Raw genomic sequence first — 14,551 nt, 5'->3', positions numbered from 1 at the left:
TGTGTGTAACACCAGCAGAGTGTTATATCTGCGCTTTATTTTATTTTATTTTCCCTTTCGGAGACGAAACCGCCTGGCGGTCGCAGCCTCGCAAAGGCTTCGAAGTTACCAAGAATCTGTGTGCCAAGTATGTTGTGGTGGCTCTGTTGGATCCGCCTAGCGTTAAACATGGTAGTCTCATTGCACAGTATAAAGCCGGCTTGGGTATCCATTTGATAGAGATTATATGGTGGTAACGGCCAGGTCAGCCTGATAGATGAGTCTCATCCACCGCTATCACAGCCGTTTCGCCCCTGATATCCGTTCCTGGGCATCGCCGTGATACTGTCATGGCGGATAAACGCCGGAGTAGAACGACTTGATGGCGCCGGCCCTGTCGATCGCATGGCTGACAACAATCCTGATCGGAGGCCGATCTCGATGGCTGGTTTTAACTCATACCAGGCTGCAGACAAACACGCACCTCGGTATAGCACAGCTGCCGTCATCGCCATCTCCATCCATGGATGTGTTTACTGGTTGTTATGTCCAAGTCGTCGCTGATTTCCAAGTTTGGCTGCTCCTTTCACGTGATTGGGCTCTTTTTCAACGGTCAAGCTGGCGCAAAAAGAACATCTTAACAAGTCCTTCTTGATGGCCGTCTTGGTCACCTCGTCAGTCTCTATCACCACCAGGTTTGGATCTTGGTCTCTAATAAGAGCTCTACTAGGTGCTCTTATTCAAATAATCCTCAAATTTATAACCGCTAATATCTTGATAGGCATGCTGTAGAACGTACTATGGTGGTTCTACCTCCCTGGGAGAGGTTATAATCTTATATAAGTGTTCGCAGTTCGAAGCTGGTAAGGCTTTGGAGACTGGTCTTTCGCCAGTGGCGCTGTGGTTGATTCAAGCAAAAAATCATCAGTATCCTAACAGGTCTCCTCGCATTCTTCATCTGGTTCATCACGGTCAGAGCCCTCTACATATAAGGAGAGTCGTCCGGAACCCCTGAATTCTTCGTTTATAGGGAGACGTTTTTAATTTTCTCCCTAGAACCCTGCCAACCTAGTTCACCGTAAAAGGATACCAGGGGTATTATCAGCATCCATTACATATATCTTATTTTCCGGGAGTACGGAGCAAGCAACTCATCCAGAACTGTAGCTGGAGCAGCACTTAAAGGGCAAATACAATACCTTTTGTGATATGGTTGGGGAGGCCTGTATGAGAAAGGGGCTATGAATAAGGAAGGTTAGGGATTTCATTATGCCGCCACATTAGGTATACGTATGGCGAGACTAAGGCATGTAGAGTCCATGAGAGGGACCTTTTGAGAGCTCCAAACGGGAAACTCTCGAATTCTTTGCACAATTGATTGATTGATCGTCGACCTTAGGAGTGACTTTGCTGGTTAAACTTGTTTCTTATCTTTGTTTGGTTGTTTGGTTCCCCAAGTTTCATCGGTCCCAGGATACGGGAGTTAATTCGCATAGCATGAAGTTCGTTCTTCAGAGTAACTAAATTTCTTAACTAGTCTAGAGTCTCCAGGATAAGCCTTGACAGAGCCCCCTCCAAAAATAGATGTGGCTGACAAGCTGTTTGGATGTAAGAGAATTGACAAGGTGTAGTTTTGAGAGGAAGAAAACATCAAATTTCTCCCAAAAGGGAAAAAGCGGACGTCAAACCAAGAGGCCCATAGTAACATAGCGTATGAACACGTATAATTGCCACATTAACGGAAAGTTATTAACTGATTGCTTCTGAGGGTCGATGCATGGCTTCATCCCGCCTTTATTCCGTTGCACGCCAGTTTTGATCCCTCGGCGTCTCACTGATGGCAGCGCAGCTTACATCTTACGAGTCTCTTTTCTCGCAGTACAGAAAATCGCTGCAAGAGTTCGGTGCTAGCTCGGATGATTTTCGCCTCCTGGATATTGTGCCTCCGGATGGTGTACTCAATGTTCAGCCGGGAAGCCTCTATGTCTTAGACTCCTCGTTCAACCCGCCGACTATCGCCCATACCCAGATGGTGACAACTGCAATAAAGGCAGCAAATGCCAATGGCTCTCCGCCATCAAGGGTGCTACTGCTACTAGCAATTCAAAATGCAGATAAGCTACCGAAGCCAGCGTTGTTTGAGCATCGCCTTGCCATGATGCGGCTGGCTGCCGAGGACATCCAGCAGTCTCTCTCTCAGGAGGCCACGCGGGACGAGGGCGGGAATATTTGTAACTTTGTGATTGATATAGGGGTTACGAAACACCCATACTTTATGGATAAAGCAGTGGCCATTACGGGTGACGGTAGTGTTTATCCCAAAGAGATAGAACAAGTCCATTTGACGGGATATGATACACTGGTTCGGATCTTTGAACCCAAATACTACGCTGATGGAAATCTAGGCGTTTTGGACCCCTTCTTTAGTCTGCACAGGCTCAGGGTGACGCTACGAACTGGTGCCGATTGGGGTGATAGGAGTGAGCAGATGTCCTTCCTCGCTGACCTTGCCAGAGGGGATATGGAGAAGCTGGGTGCGAGGAGGGGATGGGCGAGTCGTATTGAGTTTGTGGAGAGCAATGCGATTGACAGAGCGCCGATGAGCTCGACTGCCGCACGGAATGCCGCCAAAGATGACTTCAACCTGCTCTTCAAGCTGGTCACTCCGCGGGTATATGAGTATATCCGGAACCAGCAGCTCTATGTCAACAATGAATGATAACTTGTACTGAGAGGGAAAAGAAGCCATTCATATTTCGTATGCCCTTCAACACACGTATTTTACAAAGAAGAATCCCCCACTATTATACACCAGACTGTTCCTATTTTTATCCAATCCCAAGAAGACCGCGAAATATATCATGATTCCTCGTCTTCCCGTGTCCCGAGCACATAGACCATCCCTCCGCTGATTAAATTCGCCAACCCAACACCCATGGCAACTCCCCTCACCATACCTCGAGCGCTCCATTTCTTCTTGAGCGCTTGCTTCCTCCTCCCTGCTAGTAGAACATATAAGCCGGACCACGCCGCATTGGCACCGGCAGAATCCTTTTTGAAGCCAGCCAAGTTCATATACGATGTGAGGAGCAGTACAGGCGGAAAGAGCATTGGCAACGGCTGGAAAGGACGAAAATGGAGTGCGGTCACAAAAGTCGCGAGTAACGTCGGCGGGAAAGGTGATTCTATTTGCGATTTAGTTGATCAGTTTCTCAGTGAGCTTCATACATCGGTTGGCTGTTCATATTGTCTTAAACATGACCATATCTTTTCTTAGGAGCGCCGGCTTGGAACCAAGTACCTCCCCATGCACGAGCATACTGCGCCAGTGACAGCTTTGGCTTTGCAGATGTTGAAGTTTCAAGCTCTCTAGCCATGTTTATATATATCTCCGGTTTATGGCTAGAGTAACAGTAGGTATCGAGGAAATGGCTTGAGTTCGGATCTCCTAAGGTATCAAGCTGATCGCAGACCAGCTCCGCAGCCCGATTGCTATCGTAAAAACGTGATAGCAAGCGATACTAGTTTTAATATCCTGTACTTGCTTGCGTGGAGTTTCTATTATTTTATTTTTTTTTTCTGGCTTTGGTTTGTACAAATCACGTGGTAATACGTCGACCTTTTGCGTTGCTGGCAAGATGAAATATTATTATTTGGAGGAAGAAACCCATCGCCAGCAACCTTTGGACACTTTTTCCCTTGGAATTCTGATATCTCGAGCCAAGTCCCATATACACGCTCGCATTGTACGCCGGGGCCTGTCCTGCGGATTGCTTGACCGCGCCCTCCCAACGTCATTTTGGATAGAACCACCCTGCGTCCCTAGGAGCATCTTTACAATTCCAACTTAGCTGTGCTGGTGCATTTACATCGATATACCGGTTAACCTACTTCTCGCGGTGTCCCGGCCCTTGAAAACCCACCCGAAAATATGCCGTCTGCGACAGCGTCTGGCGCCGATACAAGGCCCAGCGGCGCACACTCTCGTCAGCATAACCAGGGAAACCAAGATAGAAAATACACCCCAGAGCAGAAAGCGGCGGTATTACGAGTACGGAAATGCTCTGCTACGGCATTTTATGAGATTCTGGCAGTTGAAAAAACCGCGACAGATGGAGAGATTAAGAAGGCTTATCGGAAGCTCAGCTTGTTGACCCACCCAGACAAGAACGGCTATGAAGGCGCAGATGAAGCATTTAAGAGTATGTATACGCTTGGTGGGCTTAACCTTCTCCTCAAGTCCTGTATTCTGACCAGGAAAACAATGAAATATAGTGGTATCGAGGGCATTTCAGATATTATCCGATGTAGATAAGAAAGCCAAATACGACAGGTTTGGTGGCGACCCAGATAACAGATTTAACGCCGGCGCGTCAACGTCTTCGCCTTTCGGCGGCTTTGGAGGTTTTCAACAACATCCTGGGCGGCAATATGCATATGAGGAGGAAATTTCTCCAGAGGAACTCTTTAATAGATTCTTTGGCGGGGCGGCAGGCGGAGGATTCGGGCCATTCGGTATGACTATAGAGTGTCGGTTTCATAATGGGTTTAAAGCACCGATATAACTAACATACGCTCTAACAGGTGGCATATTTGAGGGGGGGCCACAGTTTGTCTTCAACATGGGTGGTGGCCCCGGTTTCCGTGTCCATCAATTTGGAGGAAATCGACCACGAAGACGCCCAAGAGATACAAACGAGCCGGATCCTTCCCAAACCCCTCCGGGTGTCGCATCTCTCTCGCACTTCCTCCCACTACTCTTACTATTTGTCCTACCTTTCCTATCAAATCTATTCAGCAGCACTACACCTTCTACACCCTCTTTCCGACTTCACACTCCTGATCCCCCACATACTCTTCAACGGATGACCCCTAAACTTAAGCTCAAGTACTTTCTTAACCCGACTGATATCGAAGACTATAGCCCGCGCAAGCTTCACCAACTAGATCAGAGAATTGAGGTTGATTATGTCGCGAACCTACGGCATGAGTGCCAGAGCGAGATAAACTACCGCGATCGGCTGGTTCAAGACGCCCAAGGCTGGTTTTTCCCAGACGTGGAGAAGATGCGGGAAGCACAAGATCTAGAGTTGAAGAGCTGTGCAAAACTCAAGGCACTCAGCAAATGATGACCCAGCACTCGACTCGTGTATTACTGACTTTTATTTGCCGTTTTATAACTTGATACGAATAGACAGCCATCATTCATGCTGAAAGAGGTTTCTGGGCGTTCTCTTTTCCTTTTCTTTCTACCACGTACATTTATAAATACTTTTAATATATCCCCGAAGTGCTTGGGACAAGAACATGAGCCAACTTTTTTTCTGCACATGATTGCCCTCGAAAGATTCGACCTTTCAATACGACTGGAATCATGCCCTCGATTTGCGGTTTTGTTGTCTTGTCAAAAGCTGCCATCTCATAGTACTCTATATCATCTTTGTTGTCGTTATTAAGGTTGGTGGTAGATGCCTGGGCTTATCTAATCATTGATGTTTATGACGATAAAAAAAGCTTCTTCAGAAGTTGAGATTCTTCTTCTTCCTCCCCCTCTTTGTACCACCGTGAAGTTCGTACATGGAGTATTATAAAATTATATAGCTCTTAGACCGGAAAGAAGGAGAAAAGAGCTCATCTCTTTCTGAGCTGACCGGCAGCTTGAAATATGGACGACATGGATGCAGATCAGGTAAAGTTCGCCCGCCATTGTCCTATATATCCGAGCTCTTAGATACAGTCACATAGACAACAGCTCACTCACTGTCCTAGATTCGCAGCAAGCGGCTGGCCAAGCTTGCTTCCCAAACTACGGGCTCTCCCTCGTCACCGCAGACCGAGCCCCAGTCTTCCTCAAAGCCCGCTTCGCCTCCTCCAGCCCCTCAGCAACAACATCCGCAGCCGAGCTCTTCGTCAGAAACGCCTCCAGCTTCGAATAAACCCTCAGAAATAAAACGCATTAGAATCACGCAGACGGGAAACCAAGGCTCATCAGCTAAAGCCCCGTATAGGCCTCCAGAAACTATAGAAGAGTTTGAAAACCGGACGCTATGCAATATATTCAGGCTTTCCCTTCAAGAGGACAGACGAACGGATATACACGGCCAGAAACTAACGTACTTGAGTGGAGTGCGTCAAGACCTTGAAGATGAAGGAGCTCCCATTCGTATGAGTGTCACCATCCTAGACCAGGCGTTGCTTGAAGCGGCTTCACGGGCAGACGACCAAAAACCTCTGTCATACTTACTACCATGCTGGAAGAGAATATCCACCCTGTCCAAGGGTTTCAAGAAACCTGCAGTTGGCGAACCAAAGTACGACATCATTCTAGAAGCCCGGAGGCTATGCATAGGATATTGTATCTTTGCAGCAACGATGCCGGAAATGTTTGGGTATGTAGCAGTGTTCCCTTTGGATACGGCTCTCTGAGGTTGCGTTAACAAGTTCAAAAAGGGTCGAGTCTCCTCCGTCTGCCCCTCTTAAGCCACACCTTCTATTAGACCCAGATGAAGATCAAGGTCTCAATCAGGAGTTCATTCAGGAGGCTCTAAAACGGGCAGAGGAAGATGATACAATTATTCCAGCCTTTGTTACGGCTGTTGAGGAGATGAGCAAGGATCTTTCGAGACTTACCCTTGATGACGATTATCAGCCTTATATGATGGTGAGATACTATGAGAGATACACCTTGTTTGATAAGATGGCTGACTCGTCATTCTATTATAGGCACTGCGTAACCTTGTTCGCTACCCAGCAATAGCCACTGCTATTACGGAGTCCCCCAAGTTTATGCCAGTGACTTTAGCATCTCACTTTGAAATACTAACGCTTCTCGGCCCGTGGTTTGCTCTCTCCCCCCTCCATCCTAACGTAACCCTCAAGTATTTTTCCAGTCCCAAAACCCGAGATCAACACTTTATTCTGAACGCACAAAGATCAATGAGGATGACACAGCAACTGGTGCAGAGTGAGTTATTAGATATCGTCAATTTCCTAATTAGGGCGTCAAAATCTGCACGAGAGAATGTGTTAGATTGGTTTGCGGCATCCTTGAACGCCAATCACAAACGTAGGGCTCTCAATGTAGACCCTAAGCAAGTCTCTTCTGATGGCTTCATGTTCAACATCACTACCTGTCTCGATCAGCTTTGTGAACCCTTCATGGATGCCACCTTTACAAAGGTATGATTCCTGGCCTAGATATATACACAATCCTGCCTATTGACTCTCATTAGATTGACAGGATAGAGTTGGAGTACCTTAAACGGAACCCACGAGTCCAGATGAGGGATGAAACGAAATTAAATGCTGATCAGGAAACATCAGATGCGTTTTACAACAAGACAGTGGAAGGACAATCAAATTTTATCACAGAAATATTTTTCTTGACTGTCGCTGCCCACCACTATGGCAGCGAATCATTAACTTCAAAACTCAATGGTCTTCATAAACACATTCGTGACATGCAATCACATATAGATCGTTTTGAGCTTGAGAGGCCTCGGTGGGCTTCTAACCCCCCACAACTTCGTATGTTCGAAGAAGCACTAAAGAAGTACAAGGACCGACTTGAACTTGGCATGGCCCTCGAATATGCTCTTCAAGGACTACTCCTTGACGAACTTTGGCAATCCAGGTCCATGCAATTCATGAGATACGTGATAGTTTGGTTGCTACGTTTGATATCCGGACGGAACTTCCCGAAGGAATCAATTCAGCTACCGCTACCAGATCAACAATCCGAGGGGTTGAAATGTCTTCCAGAGTACTTCCTTGACGACATAATCAGCAATTTTAAGTTCGTATTGCTGAATATGCCGCAAATCGTTACCTCAACCCAAGGGGATGAGTTGATGATTCTCTGCATCACACTTCTGCAGAGTACCAACTATATCAAGAATCCATCTATGAAATCAGGCTTAATTACTATTCTCTACTATGGTACTTTGTCCCGTCGACGAGGTGGCAGAGGAGTTCTTGTTGACATGTTCAACTCCATGCCATTCGCCCTGAACCACCTTCTCCATAGTTTAATGATGTTTTACATCGAGGCAGAATTCACGGGCACGCACACACAGTTTAGCGATAAGTTCAGCATTCGATATGAGATATTCCAGATTATCAAGTGCATCTGGCCCAACCAAGTCTATCGGGAGAAACTCTCGGTCGAAGCGAAGAAGAACTTGGATTTCTTTGTCCAGTTTGTGAATCTTCTACTCAACGATGTAACTTATATCCTTGACCTGTCGTTCACCTCCTTCATCAAAATTCATGACACCCAAGAAGAGTTGAACCGGGAGGGAAGTTCCATGGACGAGAATGCGCGACAAGAAAAGGAAGAGTTCCTGGATGGCGAGAAACGCCGCGCGAAAGCAACTATGCAATTGACCAACGAAACAGTTGCGATGCTTAAGCTCTTCACGGAGGCGTTGGCTGATTCATTTACGATGAAGGAGATTGTCCAGCGTCTGGCTGATATGATCAACTACAACCTTGACGCCATGGTTGGCCCAAAGAGTGCAAACTTACGAGTGGACAACCCGGCTGAATATGGCTTCAACCCTCGCAACATGCTGAATGAGATCACTGATGTGTATTTGAATCTCATGGACAAGGAAAGCTTCATTCTAGCTGTTGCTCGGGATGGTCGATCGTATAAACCAGCGAACTTTAAAAAGGCTGCCGAAATCCTTCAAAAGTTTGCTCTCAAGTCCCCAGAAGACCTGGCTAAATGGGACAGGCTCCAGGATGCTGTCAAGGCCGCCAAAGAGGAAGATGAACAGGCGGAAGAGGACCTAGGAGAGATTCCAGATGAATTTTTGGGTTCGTATTTAGGACTTGGGTATCAAGACCCTTATAGTTTGTTTACTAACTCTTTCCCAGATCCCCTTATGTATACGCTCATGGAAGATCCTGTTATCTTGCCTAGTTCAAAAGTGTCGATTGATAGGTCAACCATCAGGTCTCATCTTCTGAGTGATCCTAACGATCCTTTCAACCGAGCACCGCTGAAAATCGAGGAAGTTGTTCCAGGTGAGCCACGTCTATCTCTGTCATAATGCTTCTCTCTCTCGCTAAGGGTTGTGTCTGCTGACTCGTTTGTCCAACTAGATATCGAGCTGAGAGAGAAAATTGAAGCTTTCAGGGCGGAGAAAAGGGCTGCTAAAATGAACGCAACCCAAACGGAGGGCAGCGATAAGATGGAGACAGGCCCTGGTTAAATCTCTACTGTTGTTAACCTGTCATAGAGATTTGTTACTTTCTTTGTCATGTTCAATACAACGGTTTGAGTTGGCGTCTACTTAATATTCTAGCCGGTGCCCCATACGATAAACCCTCTTGCCTCCTGAACCTCCCCATCAGATCACCAAATTGGAGCCAGGAATCTCCCTCTCGCTACAGCTCGATGCATCTACAAAGCGATGTTCGTAGTTTTTTTATGCTTCGAAGGTTCGTCTCTAGTCAGGGGTGGTGACCCACACAAGCTCCAAACTTAATTGAGCCTATTTCGAGGTTTTTTTTTTTTTCGTCTAAACCAAACTTCAATGAACTCTTCAACCACCCTCAGCGCCCCCGGCCAAACCCCTTCCTGCGCCGCCTACGCCCTTCAACGATGGACGTAATGATGGAACCCGTTACGGAATGGGCCAAGTCTCTTCCGCCGCGTACAGACTTCTTCCCCGTTACCCAGCCTGCGTATGCGGTGCTGCTAACCGTTTTCCAATATTTCATCATCGTGAGCATCCCCAGTTGGAACGATAACTGCACGTTCTTAATATAAGCACTAACATACACTTATTTCCAGGCTCCAATTTTGCAGTCATTAACACCTTACTACCCTCAAGGCAAAACCTCGCTGTCGAAATCCCTTTTCAACCTACCGGGTAGATACACATGGTGCATCATGGAGAGTGCCGGAGTGGTAAACTTCATCTATATCATGTCAACCTCTGAACAAGGCAATGGCTTCTCAGGCCTATCGACATGGCATAAAGTCCTTGCCGTACTTTATGTTCTCCACTACCTCAATCGAGCGATAATAACACCTCTATTCCTTGCCCCAAGCATGTCACCTATCCATATTGAAATCGCCTTATTTGCCGTAGGGTTCCACTACATGGCCTCGAGCACTTTCGCGTTTTGGCTGTTGGGATATAAAACCGTCTTGGCGACTGCCGGTACCCCTGAAGCGCCGGGCGTAATGTACGACGCTACTATCGCCACCGCTCCCAAATTAGCTGGATACATGACTTACGTGCCCTACCTTGGCCTTGTGGTCTTCCTGGTTGGGATGTACGGTAACATTCAGTCTGAGAACACTTTATTCGAACTCCGCAAGGAGGAGGCGCATCGAAGACAGAAGAAGCAAGGAGGCGAAGTTGCCGTGAAGGGCAAATCCATATATGATAAAGTATACGTCCTGCCTCCGGCGGAGGGGTATTTCTCCTCGATACTCTTTCCCCATTATGCGCTGGAGTGGATTGAATGGTTGGGTTTTGTGATTATTGCGCTTTCAATCACGACGCTTGACGTGACACCTGTTGTGGGATCGGCTGCCTCTGTTGTGCCTCTTGCGCCATTTTATGCGCCCATCGTTAAGTTTTTGATGGGAACATGCAACTTGCCGCTTCCGTTCCCTGTCTTGTTGACATGTGTGAATATTGTAGCGACCACGGCCGTGCGCGCGCGCTGGGGAAGGACTTGGTATATCGAGCGCTTTGGTGAAAAGGCGGTTGGGAATAGGGGAGCGTTCATCCCTTATTGCAAGTGGCTGTGATGAGGGAAAGGCTTGGATGTTAAATAGTTCGTTAACAGGGAGTCTATTAAGGCTCAAATGATAGTTGAAATTGACTATTCTTGCCTTGATTTTCAGGTCGTCTAAAGAGTATCTCTTGAATAGCCGGTCAATGAATGCCTTGATAATATCTTTAAGGCAGAAAAATATGTCCATACTCTAATGCATGTTAGAGTCACTATGAAAGCTCGAGGGGAAGAGAACATTATTTAAATTTGTTGAATGCTTTTCTTCTGTTCATAACTTGTGATTCTGCAGGGGCCGTTAAGAAACTCCCCGAATAACGCGTAGAAATAAGAGCAATCTTGTAGAAGCTCCCTATTAACATAAGGTTAAAAATAAACAAGAAACAAATTATTAGATGGAAATAAGCTAAGATCTCATGAACTAAACGCCGATGTTGAGATCGTGGGTATTTTTCAATTCAAAGAGAAAACCATTTCCATTCCACTACCAGCCTGCCCGAATATCCGCTATGCATGTTGAAACACTGTGCCTTTTTTTAATTAATTTTGCGTTGAAATTTTTTTCTTCTTTTTTTTTGTCAAAACCAGTTCGTAACATTTTTTTTAACCGCTTAGGGAAGTTCTACTTGGAGTACTTTTGGCGGAAGAACTTGGCAGCATTGACCATGTTGATAAGGGCGGCCTTGGTCTCGGGCCATTTGCGAGTCTTCAAGCCACAGTCAGGGTCAATCCAGAGCTGCTCTGGTTGGAGGTACTGAAGCATCTCTTCGATGCGGGCTCTGATCTCCTCCTCGCTGGGGACACGAGGAGAGTGGATGTCATAGACACCTGGGCCGATGTGACGGGGGTAAGTCTCGTCGACGAAGACCTTGAGAAGCTTAGCGTCACTTTTGCTGTTCTCGATACTGAGGACATCAGCGTCGAGGGCAGCGATGGCATGGAAGAAGTCTTGGAACTCAGAGTAGCAGAAGTGGGAATGAATCTGGGTGCCATCAGCAACGCCAGAGGTGGCGAGGCGGAAAGAGTCGACAGCCCACTTGAGGTAGGCGTCGCGGGCAGCTCCAGAACGGAGAGGGAGACCCTCACGGAGAGCAGGCTCGTCGACTTGGATGACAAAGATACCAGCAGCCTCGAGGTCGATAACCTCGTCACGGAGAGCAAGGGCGAGCTGTTGGGCCTGGATGGATTGGTGGACATCGTCACGGGGGAAGGACCATCGGAGACAGGTGATGGGGCCAGTGAGCATACCCTTCATTGGCTTCTTGGAGATAGAAGCAGCATACTTGGACTCCTTGACGGTCATAGGAGCTGGGCGAGAGATGTCACCAACGATGATTGGCGGGCGGACGCATCGGGAGCCGTAACTCTGGACCCAAGCGTGGGTGGTGAAGACGTAACCGGTCAAACGCTCACCAAAGTACTGGACCATGTCGTTACGCTCTGGCTCACCGTGGACGAAGACGTCCAAGTCGAGCTCCTCCTGGATCTTGACGACATCTCGGATCTCTTTCTCGATGAACTTCTCGTACTCCTGGGCAGAGATCTCACCCTTGGTGAACTTGTTTCGCTGAACGCGGATTTCAGAGGTCTGGGGGAAAGAACCAATGGTGGTGGTTGGGAACATGGGGAGGTTAAGTTCCTTCTGCTGGACGGCAATACGGGCAGGGAACTCAGACTTGCGCTTGTGCATGTCTGGGGTGACAGCGTTCTGTCTCTCCTTGACCTTGGGGTCGTTAGTGTGCTTGGAGGAGGCACGAGCCTGGATAGACTTGGCATTGGCCTCGAGAGCTTCACGGACGGAAGCTGGGCCATCAGTAACAGCCTTTGCGATGACAACCAGTTCGCTGGCCTTCTCGACAGCGAAGCTGAACCAGTCATGGACCTCGGGATCGAGGTTCTTCTCGCTCTCGAGAGTGTGGGGGGTGTGGAGGAGAGAGCTTGAAGTGGCAACGATCACACGCTCCTTTCCAAGCTTCTGGATGGCGAGCTCAACAATCTCAATGGCCCTGTGGAAGTTGGTCTTCCAGATGTTTCGGCCGTCGACGACACCGGCGGAGAGGACCTGCTTGGGTCCAAGAGCACCGATGACGGTTTCGAGCTGCTCAGGGTTGCGGACAAGGTCAATGTGGATGGCGTGGAGATTCTGGAGGTGGGCGAGAACGTCAATGTTGTGGACGATGTCGCCGAAGTAGGTGGTGAAGACGAGCTTGGGGGCCTTGTCTCCGAGAGCACCGAGCTTCTCGTAGGTAGGCTTGAAGGCAGCCTTGACGGCATCCTTGAGGTCAAAGACCAAGACCGGCTCATCGATCTGGACGGAGTCAGCACCAGCTTCCTTGAGCTGGGCCAAAAGGTCGACGTAGAGAGGGACGAGCTTCTCGATGAGAGAGATTGGGTCAACGGTCTGACCACGGTCAGCCTTGGCGAGAGCAAGGAAAGAGACGGGTCCGAGAAGGACTGGGCGGGTGACAATGCCGGCCTCCTTGGCCTCCTTGAACTCGACAACTGGCTTGGGGTTGGCAGACAGCTTGAACTCCTGGCTGTTCTGCAGGGTTGGCTTGACATAGTGGTAGTTTGAGTCGAACCATTTCACCATCTCCTGAAATCATGTGTTAGCGAGGTATCTCCAAGGGAGGCAAGGGGGGGTGTGTTAGTGGGGTGACACTTACAAGACTGGGGACATCGACAGCTGGCTCGTTGTCCTTGGCGGGCGTCTGGTGGCCACGGCCCATGGCGAAGTACTCGTCAACCGGGTGCAGGCCATACTTGGAGTATCTCTCTGGGATAGCCTAGAACATGTATGTATCAGCATTGAAGCTCGATGGCACTAGAGAACAGGCCAGGAACGTACTCCGAACAGCTGGATGTGGTCCAGGACCTGGTCGTAGAAGGCAAAGTCGTTGCTGGGGATGAGGTCGACGCCAGCCTTCTGCTGGATCTGCCAGTGCTCCAGACGGAGTCTCTTACCCTCGCTGAGAAGCTCATCGCGAGAGATCTTGCCGCCCCAGTAAGCCTCAGTAGCCTTCTTCAGCTCTCTGAGGCGACCCATACGGGGGAAGCCGAGAATGGAGCTGGACAGCAAGGTCAGTCTTGTTTACATCGACGTGGGGGAGCAAAGCTTACGATTGAACCATTTTCAGGAGAGTCTCTCTTCACGATGGTATATTCTATCTTGTCAAAGGTCAATTGATGTGAAGAGTTGAAGTTGAGAGGAAGAGAAGAAGAGAAGAAGAGAAGAAGAGAAGAAGAAGAAGAAGAAGAAGAAGTCGAGGGGCGCCTTTTTTTTGGGCCTTTTTTTGTGGAGGGGCAGAAAAAGCGGGAGAAAAAGAGAAACTCCGATTCGGAGAGTTTTTTTGGTCACGCAATGATGACTAAGCAGGGGGAGGATGAGGATGAAGAAGACGAAGATGAAGACGACGACGACGACGAAGAAGTAGAAGAAGGAGAAGAAGATGGAAGAGAGAGGAAGAAGAAGAGTTCGGCCTCCGAAAGAGACTTGGAGAAGGGTCGGTATATTCGTATTTGATGTGCTTGTCGGCACAAGTAAGAGAAACATCCCACTCCGACCCCGAGTTGATATTGGACGGACAGACAGCTAACGGATATAGAGCAGACATACATTATATACCAGACATGAAGAGACGTCAGAGACGCCAGAGATGTCAGGAGAGGCACGGAACGGCCGGTGGCTGATATGGGAACAGCCATGTTCTTTCGCTGCTGCAGTTCAGTCCATGGCTGGTTCTTAGGTACATCTCCATGGCTCTTGTCCATCCTCAATATATATAGTTATATATGGATATGGATATGCGGCAAG

The 14,551-nt window shown here is 48.2% G+C and overlaps 6 protein-coding genes across 6 annotated transcripts; 4 read left to right on the top strand and 2 right to left on the bottom strand.

The window, feature by feature from the left end:
- Window positions 1-1,816: 1,816 nt before the first annotated feature.
- On the top strand, window positions 1,817-2,698 carry MCYG_01177 (cytidylyltransferase family protein; the record flags this gene model as incomplete). Its single annotated transcript, XM_002851027.1, has 2 exons — window positions 1,817-2,210; window positions 2,232-2,698. The coding sequence occupies 2 exons, from the start codon at window positions 1,817-1,819 to the stop codon at window positions 2,696-2,698; spliced, it is 861 nt and encodes a 286-aa protein (XP_002851073.1).
- Window positions 2,699-2,838: 140 nt separating this feature from the next.
- MCYG_01176 (conserved hypothetical protein) lies at window positions 2,839-3,356 on the bottom strand (the record flags this gene model as incomplete). The annotated part of the gene is made up of 2 exons (XM_002851026.1): window positions 2,839-3,164; window positions 3,281-3,356. 2 exons carry the CDS (start codon window positions 3,354-3,356, stop codon window positions 2,839-2,841), a joined length of 402 nt encoding a protein of 133 aa, XP_002851072.1.
- A 554-nt stretch (window positions 3,357-3,910) lies between these two features.
- Window positions 3,911-5,108, top strand: MCYG_01175 (hlj1 protein; the record flags this gene model as incomplete). Its single annotated transcript, XM_002851025.1, has 3 exons — window positions 3,911-4,181; window positions 4,255-4,494; window positions 4,564-5,108. The coding sequence occupies 3 exons, from the start codon at window positions 3,911-3,913 to the stop codon at window positions 5,106-5,108; spliced, it is 1,056 nt and encodes a 351-aa protein (XP_002851071.1).
- Window positions 5,109-5,644: 536 nt separating this feature from the next.
- On the top strand, window positions 5,645-9,197 carry MCYG_01174 (ubiquitin conjugation factor E4; the record flags this gene model as incomplete). Its single annotated transcript, XM_002851024.1, has 7 exons — window positions 5,645-5,668; window positions 5,749-6,368; window positions 6,430-6,640; window positions 6,703-7,158; window positions 7,212-8,835; window positions 8,860-9,009; window positions 9,088-9,197. The coding sequence occupies 7 exons, from the start codon at window positions 5,645-5,647 to the stop codon at window positions 9,195-9,197; spliced, it is 3,195 nt and encodes a 1,064-aa protein (XP_002851070.1).
- Window positions 9,198-9,589: 392 nt separating this feature from the next.
- Window positions 9,590-10,753, top strand: MCYG_01173 (conserved hypothetical protein; the record flags this gene model as incomplete). Its single annotated transcript, XM_002851023.1, has 2 exons — window positions 9,590-9,712; window positions 9,782-10,753. The coding sequence occupies 2 exons, from the start codon at window positions 9,590-9,592 to the stop codon at window positions 10,751-10,753; spliced, it is 1,095 nt and encodes a 364-aa protein (XP_002851069.1).
- A 606-nt stretch (window positions 10,754-11,359) lies between these two features.
- On the bottom strand, window positions 11,360-13,868 carry MCYG_01172 (5-methyltetrahydropteroyltriglutamate-homocysteine methyltransferase; the record flags this gene model as incomplete). The annotated part of the gene is made up of 4 exons (XM_002851022.1): window positions 11,360-13,333; window positions 13,404-13,523; window positions 13,586-13,805; window positions 13,858-13,868. The coding sequence occupies 4 exons, from the start codon at window positions 13,866-13,868 to the stop codon at window positions 11,360-11,362; spliced, it is 2,325 nt and encodes a 774-aa protein (XP_002851068.1).
- Window positions 13,869-14,551: the final 683 nt, after the last annotated feature.

This window comes from Microsporum canis, genomic scaffold, assembly GCF_000151145.1.
Source record: "Microsporum canis CBS 113480 supercont1.1 genomic scaffold, whole genome shotgun sequence".
NCBI classification, from domain to species: domain Eukaryota; kingdom Fungi; phylum Ascomycota; class Eurotiomycetes; order Onygenales; family Arthrodermataceae; genus Microsporum; species Microsporum canis.
The sequence above is the reverse complement of the archived record's forward strand: the minus strand, read 5'-3'. Positions and strand labels throughout refer to the sequence as shown.